The sequence below is a fragment of the Colias eurytheme genome, chromosome 31, assembly GCF_061535395.1.
Source record: "Colias eurytheme isolate Ceu_HAF_F1 chromosome 31, ilColEury1 Martin Lab GWU primary, whole genome shotgun sequence".
In the NCBI taxonomy this organism is placed as follows: Eukaryota; Metazoa; Arthropoda; class Insecta; order Lepidoptera; family Pieridae; genus Colias; species Colias eurytheme.
This window is the reverse complement of record NC_143010.1, coordinates 193,619-220,534: the sequence shown is the minus strand read 5'-3', so window position 1 is coordinate 220,534 and position 26,916 is coordinate 193,619. Positions and strand designations below refer to the sequence as shown.

General features: G+C 33.0%; 2 protein-coding genes across 2 annotated transcripts; both read left to right on the top strand.

Moving 5' to 3' along the window:
* Window positions 1-1,242: 1,242 nt before the first annotated feature.
* Window positions 1,243-12,586, top strand: LOC149895298 (zinc finger Y-chromosomal protein-like). The gene is made up of 15 exons (XM_090118819.1): window positions 1,243-1,409; window positions 1,891-2,001; window positions 2,877-3,098; window positions 3,400-3,517; window positions 4,392-4,507; window positions 5,293-5,421; window positions 6,023-6,111; window positions 7,623-7,745; window positions 8,137-8,247; window positions 8,852-8,972; window positions 9,356-9,438; window positions 10,460-10,577; window positions 11,083-11,184; window positions 12,046-12,180; window positions 12,518-12,586. The coding sequence occupies exons 1-15, from the start codon at window positions 1,293-1,295 to the stop codon at window positions 12,584-12,586; spliced, it is 1,764 nt and encodes a 587-aa protein (XP_089974945.1). The 5' UTR covers window positions 1,243-1,292.
* A 653-nt stretch (window positions 12,587-13,239) lies between these two features.
* LOC149895297 (mitochondrial ribosome-associated GTPase 2) lies at window positions 13,240-24,197 on the top strand. Its single transcript, XM_090119017.1, has 6 exons — window positions 13,240-13,628; window positions 14,420-14,546; window positions 15,504-15,631; window positions 21,511-21,697; window positions 22,526-22,612; window positions 23,869-24,197. Exons 1-6 carry the CDS (start codon window positions 13,359-13,361, stop codon window positions 24,162-24,164), a joined length of 1,095 nt encoding a protein of 364 aa, XP_089975143.1. The 5' UTR covers window positions 13,240-13,358; the 3' UTR covers window positions 24,165-24,197.
* Window positions 24,198-26,916: the final 2,719 nt, after the last annotated feature.

Below are 26,916 nucleotides of genomic sequence, written 5' to 3'. Positions count from 1 at the left end.
TTTGAATCACTGATCTACCGTCCTAACATTACATTTTGTAACATCCAAAAAAAGTCTCCAGATGCTTACCATTCCTTCCAGGCTATTGTGGCTCGGAATTGGGAAGGTTGGACACATATTTACACTGATGCCTCCAAGATTTCGGATAAAGAGAATGTTGGTATAGCTGTGTGGATCCCGAAATTTGCAATCATGTTGTGTCGCAAATGTCCCCCTATTACATCAACTTTTGTCGGTGAGGCCTTGGCCCTACTCGAAGCGGTTACATACGCGTTAAGTCACAATATTAATAAAGCTATAATATTTTCAGATTCTAAAAGTTGTTTGCAGTGCATTCTCTCAAATCAATTCCGTATAAAAACAAAATACCCTGTTATCCTACAGATCAGGAAATCTCTTTGGGAGTGTAAACTTAAAGGTATTGAAATAACTCTTGCATGGATCCCTGGACATAGTGGAATTCCGGGAAATGAGTCAGCTGACTGGGGTGCTAAATCTGCTATGCGCATTTCGTCCGAGTCTCATGATCTTGTTTACTCGCATGACCTTTCTCTCCTCGCTAAGTCCAAATTAATGTTCGCCTGGGAAAAGTCTTGGGCTTCTACAAGATTCCAGAAGGGAAAGTTCTACTCAAAAATTCAGAATGACATCCCTGTTAAACCTTGGTTTTTCAAATACAAGGACATCAATAAAAACGTCACATCCTGTATTAGCCGCCTGCGATTAGGCCATGCTTGTACTCCCACCCATTTAGCAAAAATTAGGGTAAGGGATAACTCTTTGTGTGAGTGCGGAATAGATGAGGGAAATTTGGAACACATTTTCTTCAACTGTCCTAAAAACTCCTCTTTATACGACATCCTTCCCCCTACTATCCCCCGCCCTACCAACATGAATATTCTCCTTTCACTGACCTTTAGTCCTTTTGTGTATGTTCTATCCAAATTTATTAAAAATAATAATATTAAACTATAATTTTTCTTTCCCCCTTTTTTTCCCACAATTACATAATTTCTCCTATCTAGTCTTTGTCTATACTAATTCATATATTAACTTGGTGTTGGATAATATATATATTGTGTTGTTTTTTGTGTTTGTTGTAGATATTATCTGCGCTTGATTTGAAACTGTTGGAGCTAATTTGAACTTTTTGAACGTGAACAAACCCATTCACTACAGGACATTGGCAAAATTGTGGCAACGCAGTACTGCCATAAATTAAAATATTGAATTGAATTTTATTCGTATTTATTTCCGATTTTAACTAAATTATAATTTATAATTATAACAAAATGAATACAATTATGGAAAATACAAATATTTGTGAGGGGTGTTTAAGTAACGATCGGACGTTATTTAGTCATAGTGATGATATAAAACAACTATATTTACAACTTTTAAATGTTGATGTAAGTTGTTTATAAATTATTTTTTAATAAAATCGATTTATAGACTGATGATGATGACAAAGAATACAATTGTTACTAAATATATGAGAAAGTTTATTGTTGTTACAAAGTTAAGTCAGGTTTAAAAAAAAAAGAAAACAAAAACCACTGACCTTTTACTTGAGACATTAAAAAAAAGAAACATTTAAATTAAGAACTACAAGCGTCTTTATTCTATATTTAAATTAGTCTAGAGAAAAAAATTGTGAAAATTTAATCATGAAATTATTCATGTAAAGCTTAGAAGTGATTGAAATTACTTTTTACTTAATTTATAGTAGTGCATGTGAAAAACATTGCTGTGAGTACCTACCTATACCTATAAAAGAGACTTTTATCTATAGATAGGTACTTGAAAAGAATCTTATTTTTAATAAAATGCTATATTCCCCTAATAACTCAAAAAATAATGTTTGTTACTTTTTGTTTTTTATGTTTTCAGTGTAATTATGAAAAAATATTAAAGCTATGTTGGGAGTGCTGTGCTTTATTGAGAAAAATAATAAAATTTAAGGAACAAATCAGAGCAGCACATCAAACAATGTATAATTTGGTAAATATAATATTATGTTTATTTTTAAGCTATTGCATAGCTTCTATCGTGGGCCTTGAGCGCGGGGACCGTATCCAGAAATTCCGCAACGGAAAAACCTCACGCTCCCCACTCCGACGGGCGCGGAGGTGTGGCTTGAAGGCATAGCATGCAATAGCTTTACCGCGGCAGTCCCCGAGTGACACACGGCTTTTTTGTAATTAGATAGTTGACAGTCTATACATAGTGTAAAGCTTATGAATTTTTTGTTTGTTTGAGCGAGCCAATCTCAGGAACTCCTGGACTCAAACTCAAACATTTATTTATGCAATTAGACTTCTTCTAGAAGAACTTTTGAATCGTCATTACATATTTTAACATTTACCACCGATTCGGAAAGCAGTATCTATGGAGAAGAAGCGGCACGAAACCCCTTAATTGCTCTGCTAGTGATTTAATTTATATTCTTTCACCATTGGTTATGTAATGCTAGAGGGCTGTAGACTATACATGTACAACAGATGAAGTGGGGCTGACTTCTAGCTTTTAATAAAAATATTTTCTTCTAAGGGCCGGCACAGATATGGCATATACATATATAAAATAACATCAAAATAGGGCAGTGTCTTTCGCGACGTGTGTATAAATAAATTGTTGTTAATTGATTTTGAATTTTATTCTAATGAAAACAATGTCGATCATATTTTGACAAAAGGCGCTTCGCCGTATCTGCCGCCCTAAGAGTCTGTAGAACTCAATTCTTTACAAATTTATAAAATTATTGAATTTGCATTCCATATTTTTCACCTTTTGTGAACCTTTCTGCCAGCAAAACTCATCAAAATTTATGCAGCAGTTTTCAATATTAGACTAACTTACATTTTTCTATATTTCAGTGTAATCGACCTATAAGTCTATCAAATCTCAAAACAACAAACTGTTTGAACGTAGAGTGTAATTATTTTAATGACAATAAATATGTCTCTTTAATAAAAATAGAAAATGAAGAAAATTTACTTATTAATGATGAAAAAAATGAAGCAAAATTTGATGTGTTTTACCATAATGATAGATTGTTTAATGATGACCATTATGATATACACTGTGAAGATTTTAAGGTAAATAATATTTATTTTTGAAATGAAATTTCTTTGGGAAAATTTCAAAGTCGCGACATGGCAATACCGTCACGTCATGGAGTAAGGCGACGATTTTGTTAGATACTAAAATGAAATCTTGCCAAAGAAGTTTCACTTCTGACACGTGTGCTCGGCACACATTATTTTTTTTTAATGTGTTCATTTCTGTGTGATTTAATGTAAGTATAATAATAATTAACAAAATAATTACTTTTTAGTGGATCTTATAGATGATTTTTTAGTGGTAATTATTATAAATAAATAATATTTTATTTTTCAGCCAGATTTTGAAGATAATAGTGAAATAATAAAAACTTCATTAGATTTTAATGATTCAGACGATGAACCTTTGACAAGTGTGAAAAAGAAATTGAAAAATAAAACTAAAAAGAAAGAAGGTAAGATTTTTTTAAACACATAGGCTATACATACATACAAGCATACATATAATATGTTCTCTACTATATAAAAATAAGTCGGGTTTTCCTTCTTGACGCTATAACTACAGAACGCACGAACCGATTTCAACGGTTTTGCATTCGTTGGAAAGGTCTCGGGCTCCGTGAGATTGTAGCAAAGAAAATTCAGGAAACATTTCAACAGGAAAGCGGGAAAACCGGGAAAATCATTTTTCACATACAGCGCCTTATGTAACATTTCGTTTGGTGTTTAAACTATGAAGGTGGTATTTAAACATGAGTTCGCCGGGTTTGCTAGTCTTCGATAAAAATTGAAATAGTGTTAAAATTACAAGCAGGAATCTTTATAATCTTCCTTCAACCAAGATTTCAGTTTATTTAATTTTCTATATGTATTAAATATGAATTTTCTTGTGTTTCACGCGAGTATTATACACTAGCTTTCCGCCCGCGGCTTCGCCCGCGTTTTCAAAGAAAAACCCGCATAGTTCGCGTTTCCGTGGGATTTCCGGGATAAAACCTATCCTATGTGTTAATCCAAGTTACCCTCTATATGTGTGCCAAATTTCATTGTAATCGGTTCAGTAGTATTTGCGTGAAAGAGTAACAAACACACACACACACATCCTCACAAACTTTCGTAAATTTATAATATTAGTAGGAACTAGGAAGTAGGATATATTATATAGGAGGAAGGATATGATTTAGAAATTAAAGATTTTAAACACTATTTATTGGTCACTGGGTGACTGTCTCCTCAGGAGAGTAATAATAATTAATAAAATGAATAAATCGCGTTTAAAATCCGTTAAAATCTTTAATTTCTATATATTAATTATTAATTAAAATTCAGGTAAGAGACGTGAAAAAGAATCGGGTGTTGTACAAAACGCGAGGGTTTTAAAGAAACTACAACAATTAAATGTTCATCCGGACCATCTTGAAATGGTCATTCTTAGTTGGGAAGAGGTGAGAATTTCGTTTAAATTTCTGTATCCTTATATTTATATGTATAAAATTAGTTTTTGCCCGCGACTTCACTCGCGTTCAAATTATAAAACCATTTGTATAGTAAATATTACTTATTTTATCCGGCTAGGTGAATGTGGCACCCGAATTTAAAAAAAAATTACCTTTTTGTGTTCATTTCAAAGATTTCGATATGTAGTGAAACTTATTTTGTTTGTAGTTGCGCCAAAAAAAAAATTTATAGGCACCAAAAAAGTCGTCCGCCGAAATTACAAAAAATATATTTATCCCGTTGTGTCGTCTTTTTGCAATTATTTTGGTGCCTATAATTTTTTTTGACGCAATTCCAAACTTCTTACTGCTAAATATCGAAATTTCTCAAAATATGAACCCAAAAATGTGATTTTTTGAAGTGAAACTTCTTTACGAAACAAAAAAATTTAGTGTAATATTTTTTCGTTACGCGTGACATTTTTTCGTTACGCGCCATCTTTTTCTTATCCCTACCACGCGTGATTCGACGTATTTCTGTAAAGTTGCATATAGTAAATTATTTTTTGAAAAATAAGGTCATAAAGAAGTTTCACTTCTTACGTGTGTACACTAGTACATGCACACATTTTTTTTAAAGTCACGTGCTAAGTTCAGATAGTCCTTTGTTTTATATGTACTATGTATATAGGTACATACATATATTGATTTTTTATAGTTGCTCGTTATTAGTAAGTAACCCATTTTCAACTATCATAAGTTTTCTACATTTTTAGACTAAAAATATTTTTTAGGTACAATCAGAAAGAAATAGAGCCTTATCAAGTGATACATTCACGAGGCATGCACACAAATGCTATAACTGTGCTATAGGATTCAACCATAGGTGTAAACTGGATGACCATATGAAGAAACATGATGCGGTATGTTTTTTACTTATTGAAAAAAAATAATCTTGTTTTTTATTATTTTTTGTCGAAAAAATTTTTTGTGGGTAGTTTCGGTATTTTTTTTTTCTTGATGGATAGTTGACAATATATTTTCCGAAAAGTCAGATACACGCAAGCTACTTAAGGTTGCGTATATCTGACTTTTTTTTAATATGTTTAGAAACAAAAAATATATATGTATATATTGTAAAGTTAAAATTAAACAAAACTTATACATAATTGCAGTTGTAGATTCATAATATAAATAACTAGCGGTCTGCCCCGGCTTCGCCCGTGGTACATATTTCGCAATAAAAGGTAGCCTATGTTCTTTCTCAGGGTCTAAAGATTATCTGTGCCAAATTTCATCAAAATCGGTCCAGTAGTTATACATACATAATTACAAAACTTTCCTCTTTATAATATTAGTATAGATAAACACTGAAAATATTAATTTTAGTAAGATCTTTTTGATTTAACATTAAAATAAATTAAAAAACACAAGAGCTACAAATGACATCGTATGTTTATCTAAATTTTTTCGAATATATTAGAGTTTCTTTCCGATAAAATAATTATTCGATTATTCATTCAGTCAGCAGGTACTTGTGAATGTGACGTTTGTCACATTCGGTGTAAGGACAAACAGGCGTTATCGTCACATAGGAGACGACATAGAGTGAGGTGAGTGGGTAACAACATTAACTTTGGTTTAGCCGTTTTGGAGATAATCTCTTTTAATATAAAAAAATTAACAATCAAAAATTTTTTTCGGATTGTTTGTTTGAAAATAAGCAGGGTGTGATATTAGGATGGCTTAAACGATTTTGATCCTTTATAAGATATTTTTCTAAATAAAAAAATTTTATGGTCCGGGAGCCAGCAGCAGATTTTATGACCAAGTTCCTCTCAAGCGGTAATTAGTAAAATGCATCAAAGTATAGTATTATGAAGCCTCGTGAACGTCAGCTGGAGCTCGGTTGGGGGGAAGAGCGGTTGTAGCCTCCCGTATCAGCTGACGGTTTTTCCACCAAGATACAGCCAGCTGACATATATATTTATCCACAGTTACATATAAGCTATCATCAGGTAAATTTTTGTTTGAGAGGAAATAACGGAAAATAAATTTTTCTTTAAATTTAACTTTCATGTTCGAGACACCAGCTGACGTATAATACACCATGTTGTAACCAGCTGACTATTTTTTTTCGTTGAGATATTGGGTTAGCTACAATTTGACAAATTTTTAGCTGAGAGGAAATGAATGAATGAATGTATTTTTTTTCCTATGTGCGTGGGAGGCTACAACCGCTCACCCCCCCAACCGAGCGCCAGCTGACGTTCACGAGGCTTTATAATACTATACTCTCATGCGTCTGACGAATTATCTCTTGAGAGGAAATAGTTAACCAAATTTGCACCTGGCTCCCTAACCATTATGTTAAGTCAGGTTAAATCTATATTTAAGCACTGAGTAATACATACTATTTTTTTTTGTTTTCATTGTTTGCATTTAACTGATAATGCCGTTCAATTTTCACTTGAAATTATTTCTGTTATGTTTTTTTTTGTGCATTGTTATGTGTATAATTATTATCTAAAAAAATCTTTATACCTACCTCGTTTTCGTTTCTCCAAAGTACCCGTATTTAATTTTAAGGGTGCTTTTCCACCAGAGATGTACTATGCTATGTTGCTCTGGATGTCTGTGTGTGAAAATTGTCCTGAAATATTTATTTATTACTAGTGGTCCGCCCCGGCTTAGCCCGTGGTATAGGTCGCGTCATTTAAAAAGAACGCTGACGGTTAAGCTGCACATTATTGCGGCGATTTATTGGTCTATTTAGTGTTATGAGGTGGTATAAGAATAACAAATATGTAGTTGCGAAGCCACGACTCGAGAGCCCACTTCAAAAATAAAATAAGCAGCAAATTACTTTCGTGCTAAACTCGATACATTCCAAAACACACCCCATCACTTTCATCCAGCGTTCTTTTTACATGACGAGTACTGTACCTACATGTTTAAACTATCCTATCTCTCAAGTTGGATCGAACTGCACATGATGTGCGAATTTTATTATAATCGGTTAAGTGGTTTAGGAGTCCATTGAGGACAAACATTGTGACACGAGATTTATATATATTAAAGATTTATTTCATCGAAATAAGCTTTTCGATACCATCTACACCAGATGGCGCTGCCGTGTATGCGCCGGCGTGTGGTCCCGAGCGAGTGTGGCCGCGGACCACGCGCACAAACAGCACGCGGCCCCCGCGCCCACACACACGTGCACGCTGTGCGGACACGCCGCTGCGTGAGTACACACACACACACACACACAGTATATACACACAGACACACCACGCACAAAAATACACAAGACAAGCACAGATTTTTTAAAAATCAACATTTCGCATGAAAATGCAATGCTTAGATGAGATGCGATAAACGACAAAAACTTGTTGTTCAGTCGATTCATTTGGATTCATTAACACACAACAAAAACTTCTTCTTCAGTTAATTTACACAAATGTTATTTACACGTAATTCATAATTAATTTTCAAGTTTTTTATCAAGTTTCTTGCGAGAAATTTTCAACACTGTCATGTACAATTTTAAATATAACAATCATTCATTGACAAGTCACTCACAAGTCAAAAGTTTCATGTTATTTACAAGTTACTCACAAGTAATTAACTTTCAGTACATTAGGTAAACTCCGCAATCACATGAAGAAAACTCACTCCGAAAAACACAAGTGTGAGTTGTGTGAAAAAGTGTTCAGAGACAGGACATCACTACGGACGCATTTGTTGTGAGTAAAGTTGTTTATTTTAAACATTGAATTAATGTTTAAAATACTACACTACACTTCTTTTAGAAACACTTTTGAATACTCGAAATAAAGAAATTTATAATTTAGGTTTAGGTTGGTAAATGAGTATTACAGAGGAAATCGTCCTATAGATTATTTGACATTATAACGTTTATTTTCATACATAGCAAGAGTGAAATTAGCTCATTCCATGCGTGACACTAGTTCATTCCAAAAGTGAAATTAGCTCATTCCAAAAATGACATCAGTTCATTCCAAAAGTGAAGTTAGCTCATTTTATTAGTGACATAAGTACATTCCTAAAGTCACATTAGTTCATTCCAAAAGTGAAATTAGTTCATTCCAAAAGTGAAATTTGTTCATTCCAAATGTGAAATTAGCGAAATTATCTCGTTCCAAGTGTAAAAAATTAGCTCGTGTAAAATTGACATGTTTTTAAAAGGTCAATTAGGGAGTTTCTTGTTGACACCGATGGTAAATTGTAAAACTTTGTAAGGACGATTAAAAAGTGCTTCTAAAAGAAGACTAATTAAATAAATAAATGTTTTAGTTTCATTACTAATACATTATTATAATCTTTCAGTATACATCGTGGCGAGAAAGAATACTCTTGCCCAAAATGTAACAAACAATTTCTATTTAAAAAAGCAATGGAGATTCATCTGGTGACTCACGAGTCTTCCGCTAATATGTACTGTCATGAGGTTTGTATTCACACACACACAAACTTGCACATACATACACATAGACAGTTGTAAAATACTATATTTCCGCCCGCGGCTTCGCCCGTATTTTAAAAGAAAAACCCGCATTGTTCCCGTTCCTATGGGATTTCCCATCTATGTCTATTTCCACACTAGAATTAACACTACTTTAAGACAGTGTGTAGTTGAACGTTGAGTAACGCTTATTAAATCAACGTTCGGCCTAGTCATTCAATGAACGCGCTAGTCATTCAATCAAATAGCCAATTCAACCAGATGACGGCAACATATATGTATACTAAAAATACACAAGGACACACACACACACACACATTTTTACGTTAACCTAAATATAATTTGCGTTAAATAAATTATAATTTCAGTGTGACATGACGTTTAAAAACCAGATGTCTTTCAACCAGCATATGAAATACAATTTAAAACACATAGACCCGGCGAGACTCAAGTGAGTATAAATTTAAATTTATTTCATCATATTATTGATCTTACAATTCTGCCCTATTGCCCCTTTTTCGTGTTTTCACCTCATAAGAACTTTCCTTGTACCCTTACAAACACGTAAAATTTGCTGAATTGGTCGAGCCGTTCCTATTTTTAAAGTGAAACTTCTTTAGGCGTGTTGAGAGTAAAATTTGAAAAAATTTTGGCAAAACCGTCACGTCATTAAGGCGACAATTTTGGTATCTTTGAATCTGGACAAAGAAGTTTCACTTCTGACACTTGTGCTCAGCACACACGCTCCTTTTTACATCTAGTTTTTTTCCAGTGAAGTTAAAATGTGATAATCAGATCTAGATTTTAGCTGGACATCTGATAAACAACTAAATGAAAACATAGCATTTTCCGTTGAATTTTCTATTTATCATAGGGTGCTTTTATTATTCGAGAAATTTAAAATCAACATTATATAAAATCTGAGACCTGTATTAAAAAAAATTATTTGGAAAATCCAAAAGTGCACGCCTCATAATTTTTTTTTAATAATTATTTATTAATTATTATTTTTGTTTATTTAATAACAATTAAACCACATCGAATCAGACCCTGAAAAATGAAAGGGTTCTATTCCTGAGCATACTCAAGCGTAAGAGAAAAAAAAAGACTCGATTAGTAAAGTATTTCGGTCGCTATCGTGTTAACAAGAAAAAGGATCCGCACATACAGACACACGGACGTCCAAGACAGAACTTTTTTAAACTGTTTTTTAACTAGTTTAAAAAACAAAAATGACATCAAAAATATCATGAACGTTAAAAATAGTGTTTTTTCTTAATATGTGTGTGTATGTATTATCTTACAAGTGCAATGTATGATACATAAAGACATTTTAAGTTTGAAAAATCAGATGTTTTGCGCGAAGTGACAGTAGTACCCACCTCAACGCTTCGCTTATGAGGCGTGCAATAATATCTATGATTTAAATCAGAGGACCTTAAAATCTTCATTATTTAAAATCTATATTTTAGATACGCATGTAAGTTATGCGACAAAAAGTTTGTAAAAGCGACTCGTCTTGAAGAACACAACATGGCCGTTCACTTGAAAATCACACCCATCACTTGTTCAGTGCCTGGATGTAGATTTGTGAGTGTTTATCATCAATATTATTGATATTATTTTAATTTCAGCTTGTCGGTTTGTTTGAACGCGCTAAACTCACTGCTTTTTTTTAATTTTTTAATTCTCATATCACGATCCCGACTTCGTGATCGAATTTTTTCAAATCGAATTCTTTGAAAATTTATACTAGAATTTCTTGTTTGAGTTAAAAATTCTTTCTTGAATCTCAATAGATTTTTTTGCAACATTTATCAAAATAAAATATGTTGCAAAAAAATCCGTTTAAGACTTATATTATATTCCACCTAGAAAACAAGCTTTTAAATGAACTACCTTTTCTTGTAATATTTTATTTAAAGAATCTTGGTAGAAAAAAAGACGAGAGTTCAAATCCCGCCTTGAGGTCGAATTTTTTTCAATTATTTAGTTAGTAACTATCTAATCTTATAATTATTTATTTAAACGCTTTATAAATGAAAAATTTATAAAGCATTTCAATAAATAAATGCAATTGATTACTACACATAAGGCATGTTCCTCACGAGCGGTTTTACGATCTCACGCGCGTTCGCACGCCGCGACTGTGCCGCGACGGGACCACGTGTGCGATGTGTGCGGGAAGACTTATACGGTATGGGGATTTGTTATTTTTTATTGGAATAATTTGTTTTAGTGTTATAATTTATATTCATAGATGTGTAAATGGCCATATGTTCATTAAATATTATATACTAGTGGTCCGCCCCGGCTTCGCCCGTGGTACTTACATGTTTAAACTATCCTATCTCTCAAGTTGGCTCGAACTGCACATGGTGTGCGAATTTTATTACAATCGGTTAAGTGGTTTAGGAGTCCATTGAGGACAAACATTGTGACACGAGATTTATATATATTGATAATGTTTAATATGTATGATTGTAATGTTTTTAATAAATTACATTCAAATAATTTATAACTGCGTTTAAAAGGGTTCTTTTGAAATAATAATTGATTTTAATCATGGATCACAGTATAATTGCCCGCTTTCACAAAAAATCTAACTAAAAAAAATTCTCATTGCTCCGTATCTTTTAAAAGCAGGCAATAAATACATTTACAGAGGCCTTACATCTGGTTGTAGTCATATAACATCAGACCCTCCAGTTCGTTTGCCCGCTCTATAATATAAAAAATAAACCAAAACGTTCCCTGGTCGTATTCGTAAAAAAAATTTGCCTGTTCTAAGCTAAAAAACAAGAAATGTTGCCTGCTCTGACATAGAATAACAAGAAAATGTAACCTCCCTTAAAATCTTAATATATATAAATCTCGTGTCACAATGTTTGTCCTCAATGGACTCCTAAACCACTTAACCGATTATAATAAAATTCGCACACCATGTGCAGTTCAATCCAACTTGAGAGATAGGATAGTTTAAACATGTAGGTACCACGGGCGAAGCCGGGGCGGACCGCTAGTATCTTATAAAAATGTCTTGTTTTGACATGCACAGAGTAAAAAAAGCCTAGAGGGTCACTTACGCGCACACAGCGGCGCGAGACCATTTCACTGTACGTTATGTTCTGCCGCGTTTGGATATCAAGCTGCCCTGTATAACCATAATAAATTGGTGCATTTGAAAGTTAAGGTATGGTATTTTTTTCTTTGTTTTTTTTGGTTAAGATTTCTTGAAAAAAAAATTTTTTTTTAATTGTGTCGTATACGTCATAGACTTGTGTTTGACATGTTCAGTGTTTCTATAATTAAACATATATGTACAAAGTAATAATTTTATTATGCTCATTCCACACCTTCATTTGAGAAGATATTTTCCAGCTTTGTTTGTAATAAAGCCACAAAAGACAAATTAATACTTTTTTATGATTGTTTAAAAAAATACGGTAGTATTGTATTTTAATTTGATATATTACTGTATAAAACTTATGTTTAGTTCGTCATACACAACGTTTACTTATTTTTTTCAGACTAACCGCAGTCGGCAAAATCAAACGAATTCAAATTGGGTAGCCGTAGATACTCCCAATGTGCCATAATAAATTATTTTATACAAACATTGTTTTATTTTTATATTAAGTATTTATATACATATTAATATTATAACTTGTAAAGATCAATATTTTTTTCACACAAAAGTGGTAACATATTACCAGAGCTAGCGCGCAAGAGCAACTTTTGTCTCCGCAACTACTTTGTCTCTCCCATCAACTCTATAGGAAGTTGCGTCGCTACGTGTGCGCACTTTCTTACTAGCCCATAGAGTTGATGCGAGAGACAAAATAGTTGCGGAGACAAAAGTTGCTCTTGCGCGCTAGCTCTTACCCTTTATTCGAATATAAATAAGAAACTAATTCCTTTATTTTATTTTTTGTACATTTTTCATGTTCTAGAATCTAGATTCTACGTCCGGAAAGAAGTCGGCTCCTATTAGTTTGTATTTAACATCATCGTCATAATTTAGTAAAGTTCCCGAGTTGCGTGATTTGTACCAGAAAAAATACGGTTTTGGCCTTTGATGAAAAGAAGGATTGCATTGAAATAAATAAAATTGTACATCCATATAACATATTCAATATTTTTAATAGTCTTTTCCTAAGTTTGCGGACATTTGAAGAATTATTTATGTAGCATTTTATTATCTAAGCGGCAACGTCCACGAGACCCCTTTAGTGGCGCCGTGTTTTATTATACATGTTTCATTTCTAAACGAAAAATCAGCAGTCATTATGACACTTGACATTTGACAATGTTGAATCCCAAAACATAACCTCTCAACCAAACAAATAATATGAACAAAACAAATTAAAAATGAAGCTAATACAGCTATTCCGTCGTCTAAAACTCTCGCCTTGCGTACAAATAAGAAATTTGTCCGACAAATATCAACCAAAAGCGTTGCGTAGTTTGAAACCAAAGTCTACGAGGAACACAGTGCAGTTTTACGTAGATTCTTGTAGAGTTAGGGCTGTGGCTGGTAAGGGTGGCGATGGGTGTATATCTTTCTTGAGTGCGTGGTGTAAGGACCATGCAGGACCTGATGGAGGCGACGGGGGGCATGGCGGACATGTTATATTTCAGGTAAGCTATTTTTATCTATACTTAAATTATAATCTATACTTAAATTATAAAGCTGAATAGTTTGTTTGTTTGAACGCGCTAATCTCGGGAACTACTGGTCCGATTTGAAAAATTCTTTCGGTGTTAGATAGCCCATTTATCGAGGATGGTTATAGGTATATAATATCATCACCCTAAGACCAACAGGAGCGGAGCAATGCAGATGAAACCGTGGGGCACAGCTAGTAATCTATAATACTAATAATATTGTTTATTCTGGCTATGAAGTTCACCTACATCAGTTGATATGCTAAATTGTGACAAAATAAAATATGATACTTGATATGTTTGAATCTGTAGTGAGAGATATCATTAATTCCTATACTAAAGTTAAACCATGACTTAATAGTCTGCCTTTAAACACAGTCTATTTAAGTTTTTGTAATAGGATGGATTGTGTTAAATAAAAATACATAGCTACAAAGGTTGAAATGTTTATTGCGATGTAGGTAAAACCGCGGGGCACAGCTAGTCACTACATAGTATAAAACAAAGTCACTTTCTCTGTCCCTATGTCCCTTTGTATGCTTAAATCATTCAAACTACGCAACGGATTTTGATGCGGTTTCTTTTAATAGATAGAGTGATTCAAGAGGAAGGTTTTAGTATATAATTTATTAGGTTTAAGTCAAAGCGGGCGAAGCCGCGGGCGGTTAGCTAGTAATAAATAAAACGCGTTTAAAATTCGTTAGAATATATAATTTCTAAACATTTTATTACTATAGTTTTTAATAAACATTGTAATATTCCAGGCGACGCACTCCAAAAAGAGTTTGAACCATTGTCACACGGTGATCACAGCGAAGGACGGCGAAAGGGGCTTCAACAAGGACTGTCATGGCAAGAACGCTAAACATGTTGTTATTGATGTGCCTTTAGGTTCGTTTTTTTTTGGTTTATTACAGCTTATATATTTTATTATTTAATGCTGGATATTTTGGGTTCTTATGCATTTAATTCTAAGGCGTCATTTTTAATTCTGACAATAAGATAAGAAAATAAATAAATATATTGACAACTAGCTGCGCTTCGAGGTTTCACCTGAGTGGCTCCGCTCCTGTTGGTCTTAGCGTGATGATATATAGCCTTCCTCAATAAATGGGCTATCTAACACTGAAATAATTTTTCAAATGGGACCAGTAGGTCCTGAGATTAGTGTAATTTTTAATTTTTATAGGATTCTGACAATAAAATAAGAAAATAAATAAATTTATACTAATACTAGATTTCCGCCCGCGGCTTCGCCCGCGTTTTCAAAGGAAAACCCGCATAGTTCCCGTTCCCGTGGGATTTCCGGGATAAAACCTATCCTATGTGTTAATCCAAGTTACCCCCTATATGTGTGCTAAATTTCATTGTAATCGGTTCAGTAGTTTTTACGTGAAAGAGTAACAAACATCCATACATCCTTAGAAACTTTCGCCTTTATAATAGTATTAAGATTATTACTCGCTAATCTCAAGAACTACTGGCCCAATGAAAAATTATTTCTGTGTTAGATAGCCCATTTATCGAGGAAGGCTATATATCATCACGCTAAGACCAATAGAAGCGGAGCCACGCGGGTGAAACCGCGGAGCGCAGCTAGTATATATTGATAATTCTAGTGGAATTAGACTTTAAATATTCTTATGTTGGAGAAAAAATAACTTTTGCAAATAAAAGTGTTAAGTATTTTTTCCGTTAATAAAACATTTAATTTCTACAATCATAATATTTTCTTCACTATTCCTATACTTTGCCTATTATTGCTTTTATATTCTGTGTGTATTACTTTTTACGTGTTTTTTTTAATAATTATTGCAGAAACATTTTTTACGTGTTTTTTTATTCCAGGAACAATAATAAAAGACGCATACGGTCGAGTTGTAGGTGACCTACAGGCAGAGGGTGCGATGTTTGTAGCTGCCCGAGGGGGGGCTGGGGGGAGGGGGAACCGGTTCTTCCTTACTGATACTGAACAGGTTAGTGATATCTGTTTAAGGCTGCAGTCTAGCAAAATTGCGTTTTCAACAAGTTATTTGACAATTTTTTCCCGGCTAATGAAATGATAAACTGAATTTTTTTTTCTTGTTTATCAATTAGTGTTATATACGCAATGCGCGTGAATTTTTTCACATTTATAAAGTTACTTTATGTTACCTTAATCAGGCCTTCAAGATAAGTCTCTTTCCCCCAAAATCATTTCGAGCTAAGTTTGTGCACTCACTACGTTGCAACCGATTACAATTTACACAATCTGATCAGCGCATTATTATCCTTATATAGTCGTTATTAAAAACTGCTGAATACAATTGCCGAAAAACTTATGATTTTCTTAATTAGAGCGTTATAAATTCATTAAATTTCCCATTTTTTGCCTTACAAAATCGATTGATAAATACTGCTAAAAGTTATTTTTTCCATTAATTTATTCGAGTTGGTTGAAGACCAATGAGTATTAATCCTTTAAAATTTTTTTTTTTTGAATTTTGATAATTCTTTAAATATTAAAAAAATATTTAAAATAATAAGGAAAAATCCTAGCGAATTTCTTTAGTCGCGCTCCTTGGGCCGGAGCGTTCTGACGTGTGCTCTACGCTCGATTTTCCTTCATACCGAAGTGAAAGTTGCTCTACTTCATTAAATTTAATATTTTTGTTAATTGATTATTTTTATCTTAGTTTTGTGCAAATATTCGTATTTTTAAACATTTGATTTCGATATGGAAAATAAACGAAAAAAATACGTGTGTAACTACTAGAAAAAAAATTATCTTCGAACATAAAGTTAATGAAACCAAATAGATTGCAAAGGTGATTGGCAACAATTTCTTTATTTTACGGGGTGTCAGTAAAGGGATGTATATTTCTTTAAAACTAAAGTAAGCTCATAAATTTTCTTATAATAAGTATAATTTTTTTGAAGTGCCAAAAATGTTTATTTTTCGTTTGAGAAATACGAAATATAATATAAACTTGTATTGAGAACTTGAACTTCCCAAGTTCATCCGGGGAAATCCCCATACGGGGAAAATGATTTGTTTACTCCAAAATTGATCCGAGGTGTTTTAATTTTTTCTTCTAGTCATTTTCAACGTAGCGGCATGTTGTTTGATTATTAATTTTGTAACTTAAATACAGGATGTTGGTTTTATATTCTGATCTTACAGACGCGCTGACAAATTTAGTCCACCATTTCTAGTTTAGTCTACCAACTCTAAGTACCAATATTAAAACGAATGGATTATCATCACATCATCAAAATTCAGTGGGGTTGAGAACTAAACAAACAGAAGTAACAGAGACGCGAAGAATAAAAAAAGAGGACGAAAACGATAATTCGTTGATGCTTTCCCTTTTCGTTAGGGTACATCACCAATCTGTAAAAAACAAAACTGATGATTCCCAATTGCTGATTAAAAATGAAAAACAAATAATCGACAACAGTGGTGAAAATTTGTTGATCACAATGAAACATCCTTCAGTGGTAGCAGATTTACTCATTTAAAATGTATCGGTGAACAGCGTAAAGGAGAGGAGGACAGGAAAACATTATGAATGTGGATGGTGGATTGTATACAGGGTGTAATCGATAAGTATGTGCAGGTGATTATGACGTTATTATTGCAGGTATCAAAAAACTTAAAACTGAAATTACTTTACCTAATGAGCAAAATGACAATGATAACTTTTGCACGCCTCATAAGCGAAGCGTTGAGGTGGGTACTACTGTCACTTCGCGCAAAACATCTGATTTTTCAAACTTAAAATGTCTTTATGTATCATACATTGCACTTGTAAGATAATACATACACACACATATTAAGAAAAAACACTATTTTTAACGTTCATGATATTTTTGATGTCATTTTTGTTATTTAAACTAGTTAAAAAACAGTTTAAAAAAGTTCTGTCTTGGACGTCCGTGTGTCTGTATGTGCGGATCCTTTTTCTTGTTAACACGATAGCGACCGAAATACTTTACTAATCGAGTCTTTTTTTTTCTCTTACGCTTGAGTATGCTCAGGAATAGAACCCTTTCATTTTTCAGGGTCTGATTCGATGTGGTTTAATTGTTATTAAATAAACAAAAATAATAATTAATAAATATTTATTAAAAAAAAATTATGAGGCGTGCACTTTTGGATTTTCCAAATTATTTAAAAGTATAACGAGAAATATCTAAAAAATTTACTTTATACACTCCCATATCAAAAAGGGAAAATGGGACTAGTAGAAGTTAAATGTCTAATTCCGGCAAAAGACATGAATGCGGAAGATGCGGTTAAAAAAAATTTAATATTTGAAATACAATGCAAAAAATAACACTTTTGTCATAGATAAGAATCATGACTATTTTTTCCAAATTCAGGGACAACTAAACGTTGCAGAAGCAGAAGTCTGCTTATTTGCTGTTTGGACTGGAGTGAATCATTCGTTAAAAATAGAATATATAAAATAGAATATATAAAAAAGTATGTAACGTTTAGGCAAAATAAAATGATGGACCATTATTGGATTTTACATAAATTGCCTACTGTCAGAATTGATTGATTCGAGACTTCAGCATTCGATGCCCATCAAGGACCCATCCTATATCATTCAAGCGATTGAAAAAAGAGAGATAAATCCAGTGCAACCGATAAAGCATCAGAATGCTAGCAAAAGATTTATTAGGTTTATCAATATAAATCTATATATTATACATAATATAATAAATCTGTAGAAGACGCGAAGACTGACATCCGCGCGGACGGAGTCGCGGGCGGAAGCTAGTCAGAAATAAATATCTTTTGTTTTCATTTGCGTATTTTTCTATTTTATAATTTTTTAACACAAACATTACATTTTTTTTATTAAATACAAAATTTGTTTATCCGTTTTATTAGTTAAACTGAACAACTTTCACTAAGAAACTTAGGTCGAAAAAAATGTATAGAGTTATGAATTTTGTATGAAAAGCTTATTTTTTTTTTATATTTCGTCCAAATTTCTTTGTAAAAGTTGATCAGTTATATAAACATGAAGTTGAAGATATCAATAGAAAGTATTCGCAAATTTTGTGTACTGATAAAAAAAAATCACCCGGTGTAATTTTCACGAAAATTGTTTCAAATTGTCATTTTTGGTACTTATTACGAATATTAAATTATACGAATGATTTAATTTTTAAAAATTAAGTGGAGCAACTTTCCCTTAGTACATTTGTATTATTTACATACTAGCGGTCCGCCCCGGCTTCGCCCGTGGTACATATTTACGTTTTCTCTACATAAAAACTAGGGATGTAACGATACCGATACCGATACCGATATATCGGCCGATATATCGGCAAGCCGATATATCGGTATCGCCGATAATAAATCAACCGATACCGATATTTTTTTATTAAATTCTTTCTTTTCTTTTATGTTTTTGCATTGTATTCATTCATATTGTTTTATTTCTGTTTCTGTAATAGTGTTAAGGAAGAGCGGAACCTCCTGACACAAGCATTTTATTTGCTTACTATACTCTGTCCATTATATTATCTGCTTTTTAACAGCTTCACGCCTATGTAGGATTGTATTGTCTATGTTAAAATGTCATACAAATAATTATCGTACTTCATGGGCAAGTCCCGCCCACTTAGTGATGTCTACACAGAATTATTCAATGATGGGTCGATAGATTATAATAATCGATAGAAATACTCTGTAAAATATATCCGATACAGAAAAACTCTTCTATTATGTTATATAATTTAACCGTAAAGACAGCCAAATTGTAAGATAGAAACCAATAAATAATAAAATATTAGTTTAGTTTTAACATACAATGCATAGATATGTGGTCACATTATAACATATCTTATTAGTACGTTTACGTTGTAATTATTATTTACGTACCTGATTCGATTCATGAATTTACCTCAACCAATTTACATTTTGGAGCAAAAATATTTTGAATTTATAATTGAAATGGTATCACAATCGATAATCTTTTGAACATCACTTCTGGTATCACCCGTCGAGCTGTCAAAAAGCAATTCTTATAGTGGACAGACTATAGGAGTGTTCCAATCACAAATTTGTTTATGTAAAGGAAAGAAATAAATAATTTTGAATTTTTTTAATTTTTAACGTGATAACGTTTTTAAAATCGTTTTAGTCGGGTGACATGTTCATAAACTTGTGTCACACCAAAACCTCACGAGCGCGATCGCAGGTATAACGAGAGAGAGACGGACCGATCTCCCGTTTCATCTCGAGCGCTGCCACTGCATTATGTTATCACGTAAACATCTCGATCGTAAACCTACTTTACAAACAACCAATTTTTTTGATATCAAATAATTCAAAAACCCGCGCCCAATGAACGATGCGGGAGGCCGCCTGTGCGTGCGCACTTTGTTTTCTGAAAAAACTCTACCAAAAGTAAACTTTTATTAGGTACTGATTGTATGTGTATTACCATGGACTAATAGAATCTATTACTTAAAGTTTAACTGACTTCGTAAAATAATAATACTAAAATAAATGGTTTTGTTGTTTTTCGATTTGGCATTTTTATTTAAAAGAATACGATTAACAGTTGTCTCTGTTACCTAAATGTTGGTAACTTTTTATGCATAATTCACTATTTATTTTTCTACCAAGCCATCGATATCGGTATCGGTATCGGTATCGCCGATACATTACTACAAATATCGGTATCGGTATCGTATCGGCAAAATCATGTATCGTTACATCCCTAATAAAAACCATCCTCGTACTTCAAGGAATATAATAGAAAAGAATTATCGAAATCGGTTCAGCTGTTCACACGTGATGCCATGACAACGCGAAACGGGTGCAGACCCGCCGCCTTTTTATAGCTCCCGCCGCGAAGCGCGTCGAACGCGGCAACTGATACACAAAAATAATCCTTATGGCATGATTCTGTATTCACGCGCGATGACTTATAGCGTATTTCATGTATAACTTTGGTGTTTCTACACCGATTTACATGATTCTTTTACTATAACCTGCCCAGGAGTATGAAGAATAATTGTGTCAAATTTGGTTAAAATCCGTCGTGTAGTTTTTGTTTCTATAACGAATATACAGACAGACAGACAGACAGACAGACAGACAAAAATTTTACTGATTGCATTTTTGGCATCAGTAGCGATCCCTTATCACCCCTTCATAGTTTTTTTTAAATATATTTCATGTACAGAATTGGCCTCTCTACAGATTTATTATAAGTATAGATAGGATGACAGGATGCATTTGTTTGCACTACTAGACCAAGCCCTTAACATTTTCAAATAGTATCTGTCATTTTAATAGACAGATAAGCTGAATATTACTACTATTATTAATTACTAGCTTTCCGCCGGCGGCTCCGCCCGCGGTTTCAAAGAAAAACTCGCATAGTTTCCGTTCCCGTGGAATTTCCGGGATAAAACCTATCCTATATTACTCGTGGATAATGTACCTTTCGAATGGTGAAAGAATTTTTAAAATCGGTCCAGTAGTTTATGAGCCTATTCATTACAATCAAACAAACAATGTTTTCCTCTTTATTGTATTAGTGTAGATACAGTGTGGAAATTTTCGATGGGCCCTGGAGGGAAAGTACATGAAATACTGAAGATAGCAAATTTATCTGAAAGGAAACATTCCTTTATTTTCAAAAAGAAATAGAACTGCAACTCAAAGATTTTCCAAAATTCACTTGCATCGACCGGGAATCGAACTAGCAAAATTTGCTAGCTTCAGTATTTCAAGTACTTTGAACTTTCCCGCAGCAAACTTTGTATTTTTGGTAAAAGTAATTTTAAAATCGAATCAGTTTTTATTTAACTTTTTACAATAATTTGCCTAAAAATATTCCAGGCCCCAAGTGTAGCGGAATTTGGGGCCCCAGGGGAAACGAATCAATACTCGCTAGAAGTGCGTTCTATGGCCCATATAGGGCTCTTGGGGGCCCCGAATGCGGGGAAAAGCACTTTATTAAGGGCCCTAACCAGGGCCCGGCCCACTGTGGCCCCGTACCCGTTTACTACACTCAGACCACATATAGGTGAGTTATTTTGTTAATTCTGCTTTTTTGTATTTTTTTATAGTTAAAAATAAGTACTATTATCAATAATGTAATGCAGAAATAACTACGAGCAGAAGGAAGTAAGTGAAAATAAATGAGAAAGCAGTGATCATTAAAATTTGGTCAGTTCTTAAGTTAAGAAATATAACACATAACTTTCTTTTATTATGTATAGTCTATAGATAGGCCATTTGCTAAAATTAAAATATATTGCTTGGTAAAAATGTAGCATTCTTACGATAAAAGAAATTTTAAAATTCGTCCAGTAACTTTTCAATTAATCGTAACAATCAAACAAAGAAATATATAGGACCTTCTTTTCTTTGTAATTTATAGTTCTTACTAGCGGTCCGCCCCGGCTTCGCCCGTGGTACATATGAAAAATAGATGTTGGCCGATTCTCAGACTTACCCGATATGCACAGAAAATTTCATGAGAATCGGTCCACCCGTTTCGGAGGAGTATGCAGACTAACATTGTGACACGACAATTTTATATATAAGAAGATTATGTTAAATCTGAACTAAAAACGTATTTCTATAAATAGTTTTCTATAATTGATTCCTAGTTTCGTGTTCTTGATTTTATTTTTTATTTTATTTATTTGATTTAGGGCCGATTTTTCAATGCTTGGATAAAACTTATCCGTACAATAAAGTATTACACGATAATATTAAAATGTCACGTAAACTGTGTAATACGGGCATTTAGAATACGTTTTTAAAATGATAATTTTATACATTATTCGACGAATAAGTTTTATCCAAGCATTGAAAAATCGGCCCTTAATATATAATTTTGAAACAGGTATGATCCCATACGACGACTACGAGCAAGTGGCGATCGCGGATCTGCCCGGACTCATACCGGGATCACATAAGAATCATGGATTAGGTAAGATTTATTTAATTATAAATTATCCTACTAATATTATAAATGCGAAAGTTTGTGAGGATGTGTGTGTGTTTGTTACTCTTTCACGCAAATACTACTGAACCGATTACAATGAAATTTAGCACACATATAGAGGGTAACTTGGATTAACACATAGGATAGGTTTTATCCCGGAGATCCCACGGGAACGGGAACTATGCGGGGTTTTCTTTGAAAACGCGGGCGAAGCCGCGGGCGGAAAGCTAGTAAATTTATAAGATTTACTTAACCGACTTTGGAAAGAAAGTTATGAAAAAAAAACCATATATATATTTGACTAGATTCCGCGTGAAAACTCTTTCAGTCCTGTGAGATTTCTGGGATAAAAAGTAGATAGTCTATATCTTATTCTAGGTCTTCAGCTACCTACATACCAAATTTCATTGTATTATATTCACAAACTTTCCTATTTATAATATTAGTATGTTGTTAAGGGCCGATTTTTCAATGCTTGGATAAAACTTATCCGTCCAATAAAGTATTACACGATAATATTAAAATGTCACGTAAACTGTCAAATACGGGCAATTAGAATACGTTTTTAAAATGGTAGTTTTATACATTACTAGCTGCTCCGCGCGGTTTCACCCCCGTGGCTCCACTCCTGTTGCCCGTGGCGTGATGAAATATAGCCTATAACCTTCCTCGATAAATGGGCTATCTAACACCGAAAAAATTTTTCAAATCGGACAACGATTTGAAAAATTTTTTCGGTTTTTCGGTTCAAACAAACAAACAAACAAACTCTTCAGCTTTATAATATTAGTATAGATTCGTACGTTTTTAAAATGGTAGTTTTATACATTATTCGACGAATAAGTTTTATCCAAGCATTGAAAAATCGGCCCTTAGTTTTATAACATTCCAGCGCTTACCATTTCAAAGTAGCAGTTAAGGCTTAAATAATAAAACAATTTTTTGAACTTATATTTTTATTTCTGTCAAATTTACTCTATATTAATATTATAAATGCGAAAGTAACTCTGTCTGTCTGTCTGTTACGCTTTCCCGCTTAAACCTCTTAACCGATTTTGATGAAATTTGGCACAGACAATCTTTAGACCCTGAGAAAGAACATAGGCTACCTTTTATCAAAACACCACGCGGGCGAAGCCGCGGGCGGAAGATAGTTTACTCTATATAAAAAATAATTACAATGAAATGCCTCAAAATCTTGTTTTATTTCATAGTTTAAAATGTTTTAATTTTGTCCTCAGGTATACAATTTCTTCAACACGTGGAAAGATGCAAAGGCCTTATATTTCTTCTAGACGGAGCAAATGATCCCATTTCACAATATGAAACATTAAATAATGAACTAGAACAATATAATAAAGAATTAACAAAACGACAACGCTGTGTTGCCCTCAACAAAATAGATCTCCCCGAAGTTAGGGAGATTCTCCCGAAAATTCGGGAAATTGTAGACGTAATTGGTATTTCGGCGAAAACTGGGCTAAATTTGGATGAATTGTTAAGAGTTGTTAGGAAAATGTATGATGAAGAGATGTAAATAGTTGGTTAAGAAATAAATTATAGTTGATTATTTGGTGTTTTATTTTTACCTCAAATAAGTCATATAAAGTTGACCTAATGGACCTTTTATATTTTAAAATTATTACTAACGATTTTCTGCAATAACTATCCGTAGAAAATCCAATTTAACAGTCGAAATACGAGTATTTTTACATAATATGTATTACCTATCAAAATTACACGCTAAATTCGTTAACACAGCAACTGAAAAACGTAATTTTTCAAAATGGTGGTACATTTTTGGGACTGTATATTGCAGCACAGCATTGCCATTCAGACTCTACCAAAAATAAATAAAATCCAATTCTATTATATCTTATTTTACGTCCTATCATAATTATATTACTCACACAGCACATGGAAAACAAAAAATAACCCAACAACCCTACGCAGTATGCATACATTTTCGACACAAGGAAAACCGTCGCAGATCGACTGCACACATTACCTAACTCCATCCCAAAAACAACTGAACTCGTGTACAAATATACATTTTCTGCCTTAAAATTTTATCTAAAAAATCGATTTTTACGAAACGGTTACGAATTTCTATGAGTCGTGAAAAGGGAAATTTACATTTGCACCTCTTTTTTAAATTTAAGCAAACTAAATCGTCTGACTAATATTTCGACTATTATTGCGTTACAAGTGAACTAAAATATGAAAAAAACATTTAATTAGAACACATAAAATTCATCAAAATCTGATGGCCTTTTTATCCTATTCACAACGAAAAACTAACTGAAACCGCAAACATACATATTTTAAAACTTAATTACTCAACGTAAGTACCTATAATAAAAATACTGATTTTTGCACTAATTTAACATCTGCATTAGAACGAAATTTCCAAAATCATTTTCAAAAACTGCATAAGAAATGTAGATTTATAATATCAATTTATTTTTAAAGAATAGAAAAAATTCCACCAAACCGTGGCGGACGTCTGACCAATATTCGGTCGCAATCCCGCCAGAACAGTCGAATTTATTCTATCCTTTAGTTTTTGTGTCTAAAGTCTAAACTCTAAAGGACAATTTCTAGATTTACATTATCAATGTTACTCGTGTGGCAGAACTTCCTATCTACTTACATTATTTCTTTTTGTTCTCTCGATGGACCCAAAATTTGGACCGCACGTTAGGTAACCAAACTTAGATCGTAAAGTGGCTTTATTATTATATAAGTGGAACGTAATGATGTGTTTATTTCACAAATTAACAGCAAATTCTTATATTGATAAATTTCTATTGTTATTGTGTTTTAGCTGAAATAAACATTTTTTCATTTACAACTGGTGTTTCATTTTGAATAACTAACGTTCAGCTTTTTTTAGGTACTTAGGTATAGATTGTCTAATCTAAAAATGAACGCCCCTCCACTGTGTTTACGCTCACATTCAAAGTACGTGTATAGACGCAATACACACAAATTGGTCTGCCTCATTGGTCGTTCAGTCCTCCAGTCCCGTCCATGCCCGAACGACAGGACCAGTTGGCCAACTAGTGCATAAATGACGCGATGCACGACAGAACGGACGTGTCATTCCGTACATAGCGCGCTCTCCCCGCCATACAATGCTAGGCACCTGAACTGATCGCCCGATTAGTTGACAAATCAGTGCGCGAGTGTCAAAGTTTGCAGTAGAATCGACGCGCGCACACATATAAAGTGGTTCAATAATTATTTGTCCTCACACATTGAAACAATTAAGTTTAGTGGAGGGGCGTTCATTTTTAGATTAGACAATCTCTACCTCATGGATTTTATAAAATAGTTAAAAATTTTTGTTGCACTAACAGAAGTAAACAGACATAACTCAATTATAAATTTAAAGACATAACTCGGTAAAACAATAAAATAAATTTGATTTATTTGATGAGCAAATTAATTAGTGATGCTAAGGTGTAATATTCAGTATTTTGGTCAAAATTTTTATGGTAATATGGAATATTTGAATAGAAAAAAATCGGATTTACAGTTGTATGATTATACTAACTAGATATGTACAGATTTTAAAGGTTTATAATATTATAAATTTTGAACCAAATATGTAATTCTTTCTAATATTATAATAAATGCGAAAGTGGGTTTTTTATGTCTTACTTTGGCAGAGGAATTATTTTTGCGTCTAGGCTTAGGCTACTGCAGTGCATATCTGGGAATATGGGAAGATACATTTTGTATTATGTCTATTTTTTGGTGTTCTGTGAATAAATCTATATTTTATACATTATAGTGTGTCTATATTCTATACTACATAGTGATTCATTTGAATCACTTCGGAATTTAAGAATTGATCGAGAAATTAATAATTGTATTATGTAGTTATTCGTTGTTAAGAATTTAATTTTGTATATATATTGTTCAAAAAGACGAAAGTTGGAAGAGACTAATCTCCACACAGAATCCTAGTGTATAATGTATTGGAGATAAGAATATTGTATTAAGTATATGTTTATTTTAGTAACAATAAAGATACCTAGTATTTTCTAGTGTTTGATATTACGCGAGTGTTATACAATTAGAAATTAAAGATTTTTAAAGGATTTTCAGTTTTTTAGTTTTCTCGTAACCACGCTCGCTGCAGTGTGCGTAACGTCGAGAAAATAATATAATGAATAAATCGCGTTTAAAATCCGTTAAAAATCTTTAATTTCCAAACAATAAAGAATTTTGTATTTGTATTTTTTTGTATTAATAATGTGATAGGTACCTACACATTATTT

Coding starts and splice junctions, on each gene's coding strand:
- LOC149895297 (XM_090119017.1), top strand. CDS start 13,359: ATGAAGCTAATACAGCTATTCCGTCGTCTAAAACTCTCGCCTTGCGTA. Junction 13,629..14,419: donor GCGGACATGTTATATTTCAG/GTAAGCTATTTT, acceptor GTAATATTCCAG/GCGACGCACTCCAAAAAGAG. Junction 21,698..22,525: donor TACACTCAGACCACATATAG/GTGAGTTATTTT, acceptor ATTTTGAAACAG/GTATGATCCCATACGACGAC.
- LOC149895298 (XM_090118819.1), top strand. CDS start 1,293: ATGAATACAATTATGGAAAATACAAATATTTGTGAGGGGTGTTTAAGT. Junction 6,112..7,622: donor AGGAGACGACATAGAGTGAG/GTGAGTGGGTAA, acceptor CATCTACACCAG/ATGGCGCTGCCGTGTATGCG. Junction 11,185..12,045: donor TGTGCGGGAAGACTTATACG/GTATGGGGATTT, acceptor TGACATGCACAG/AGTAAAAAAAGCCTAGAGGG.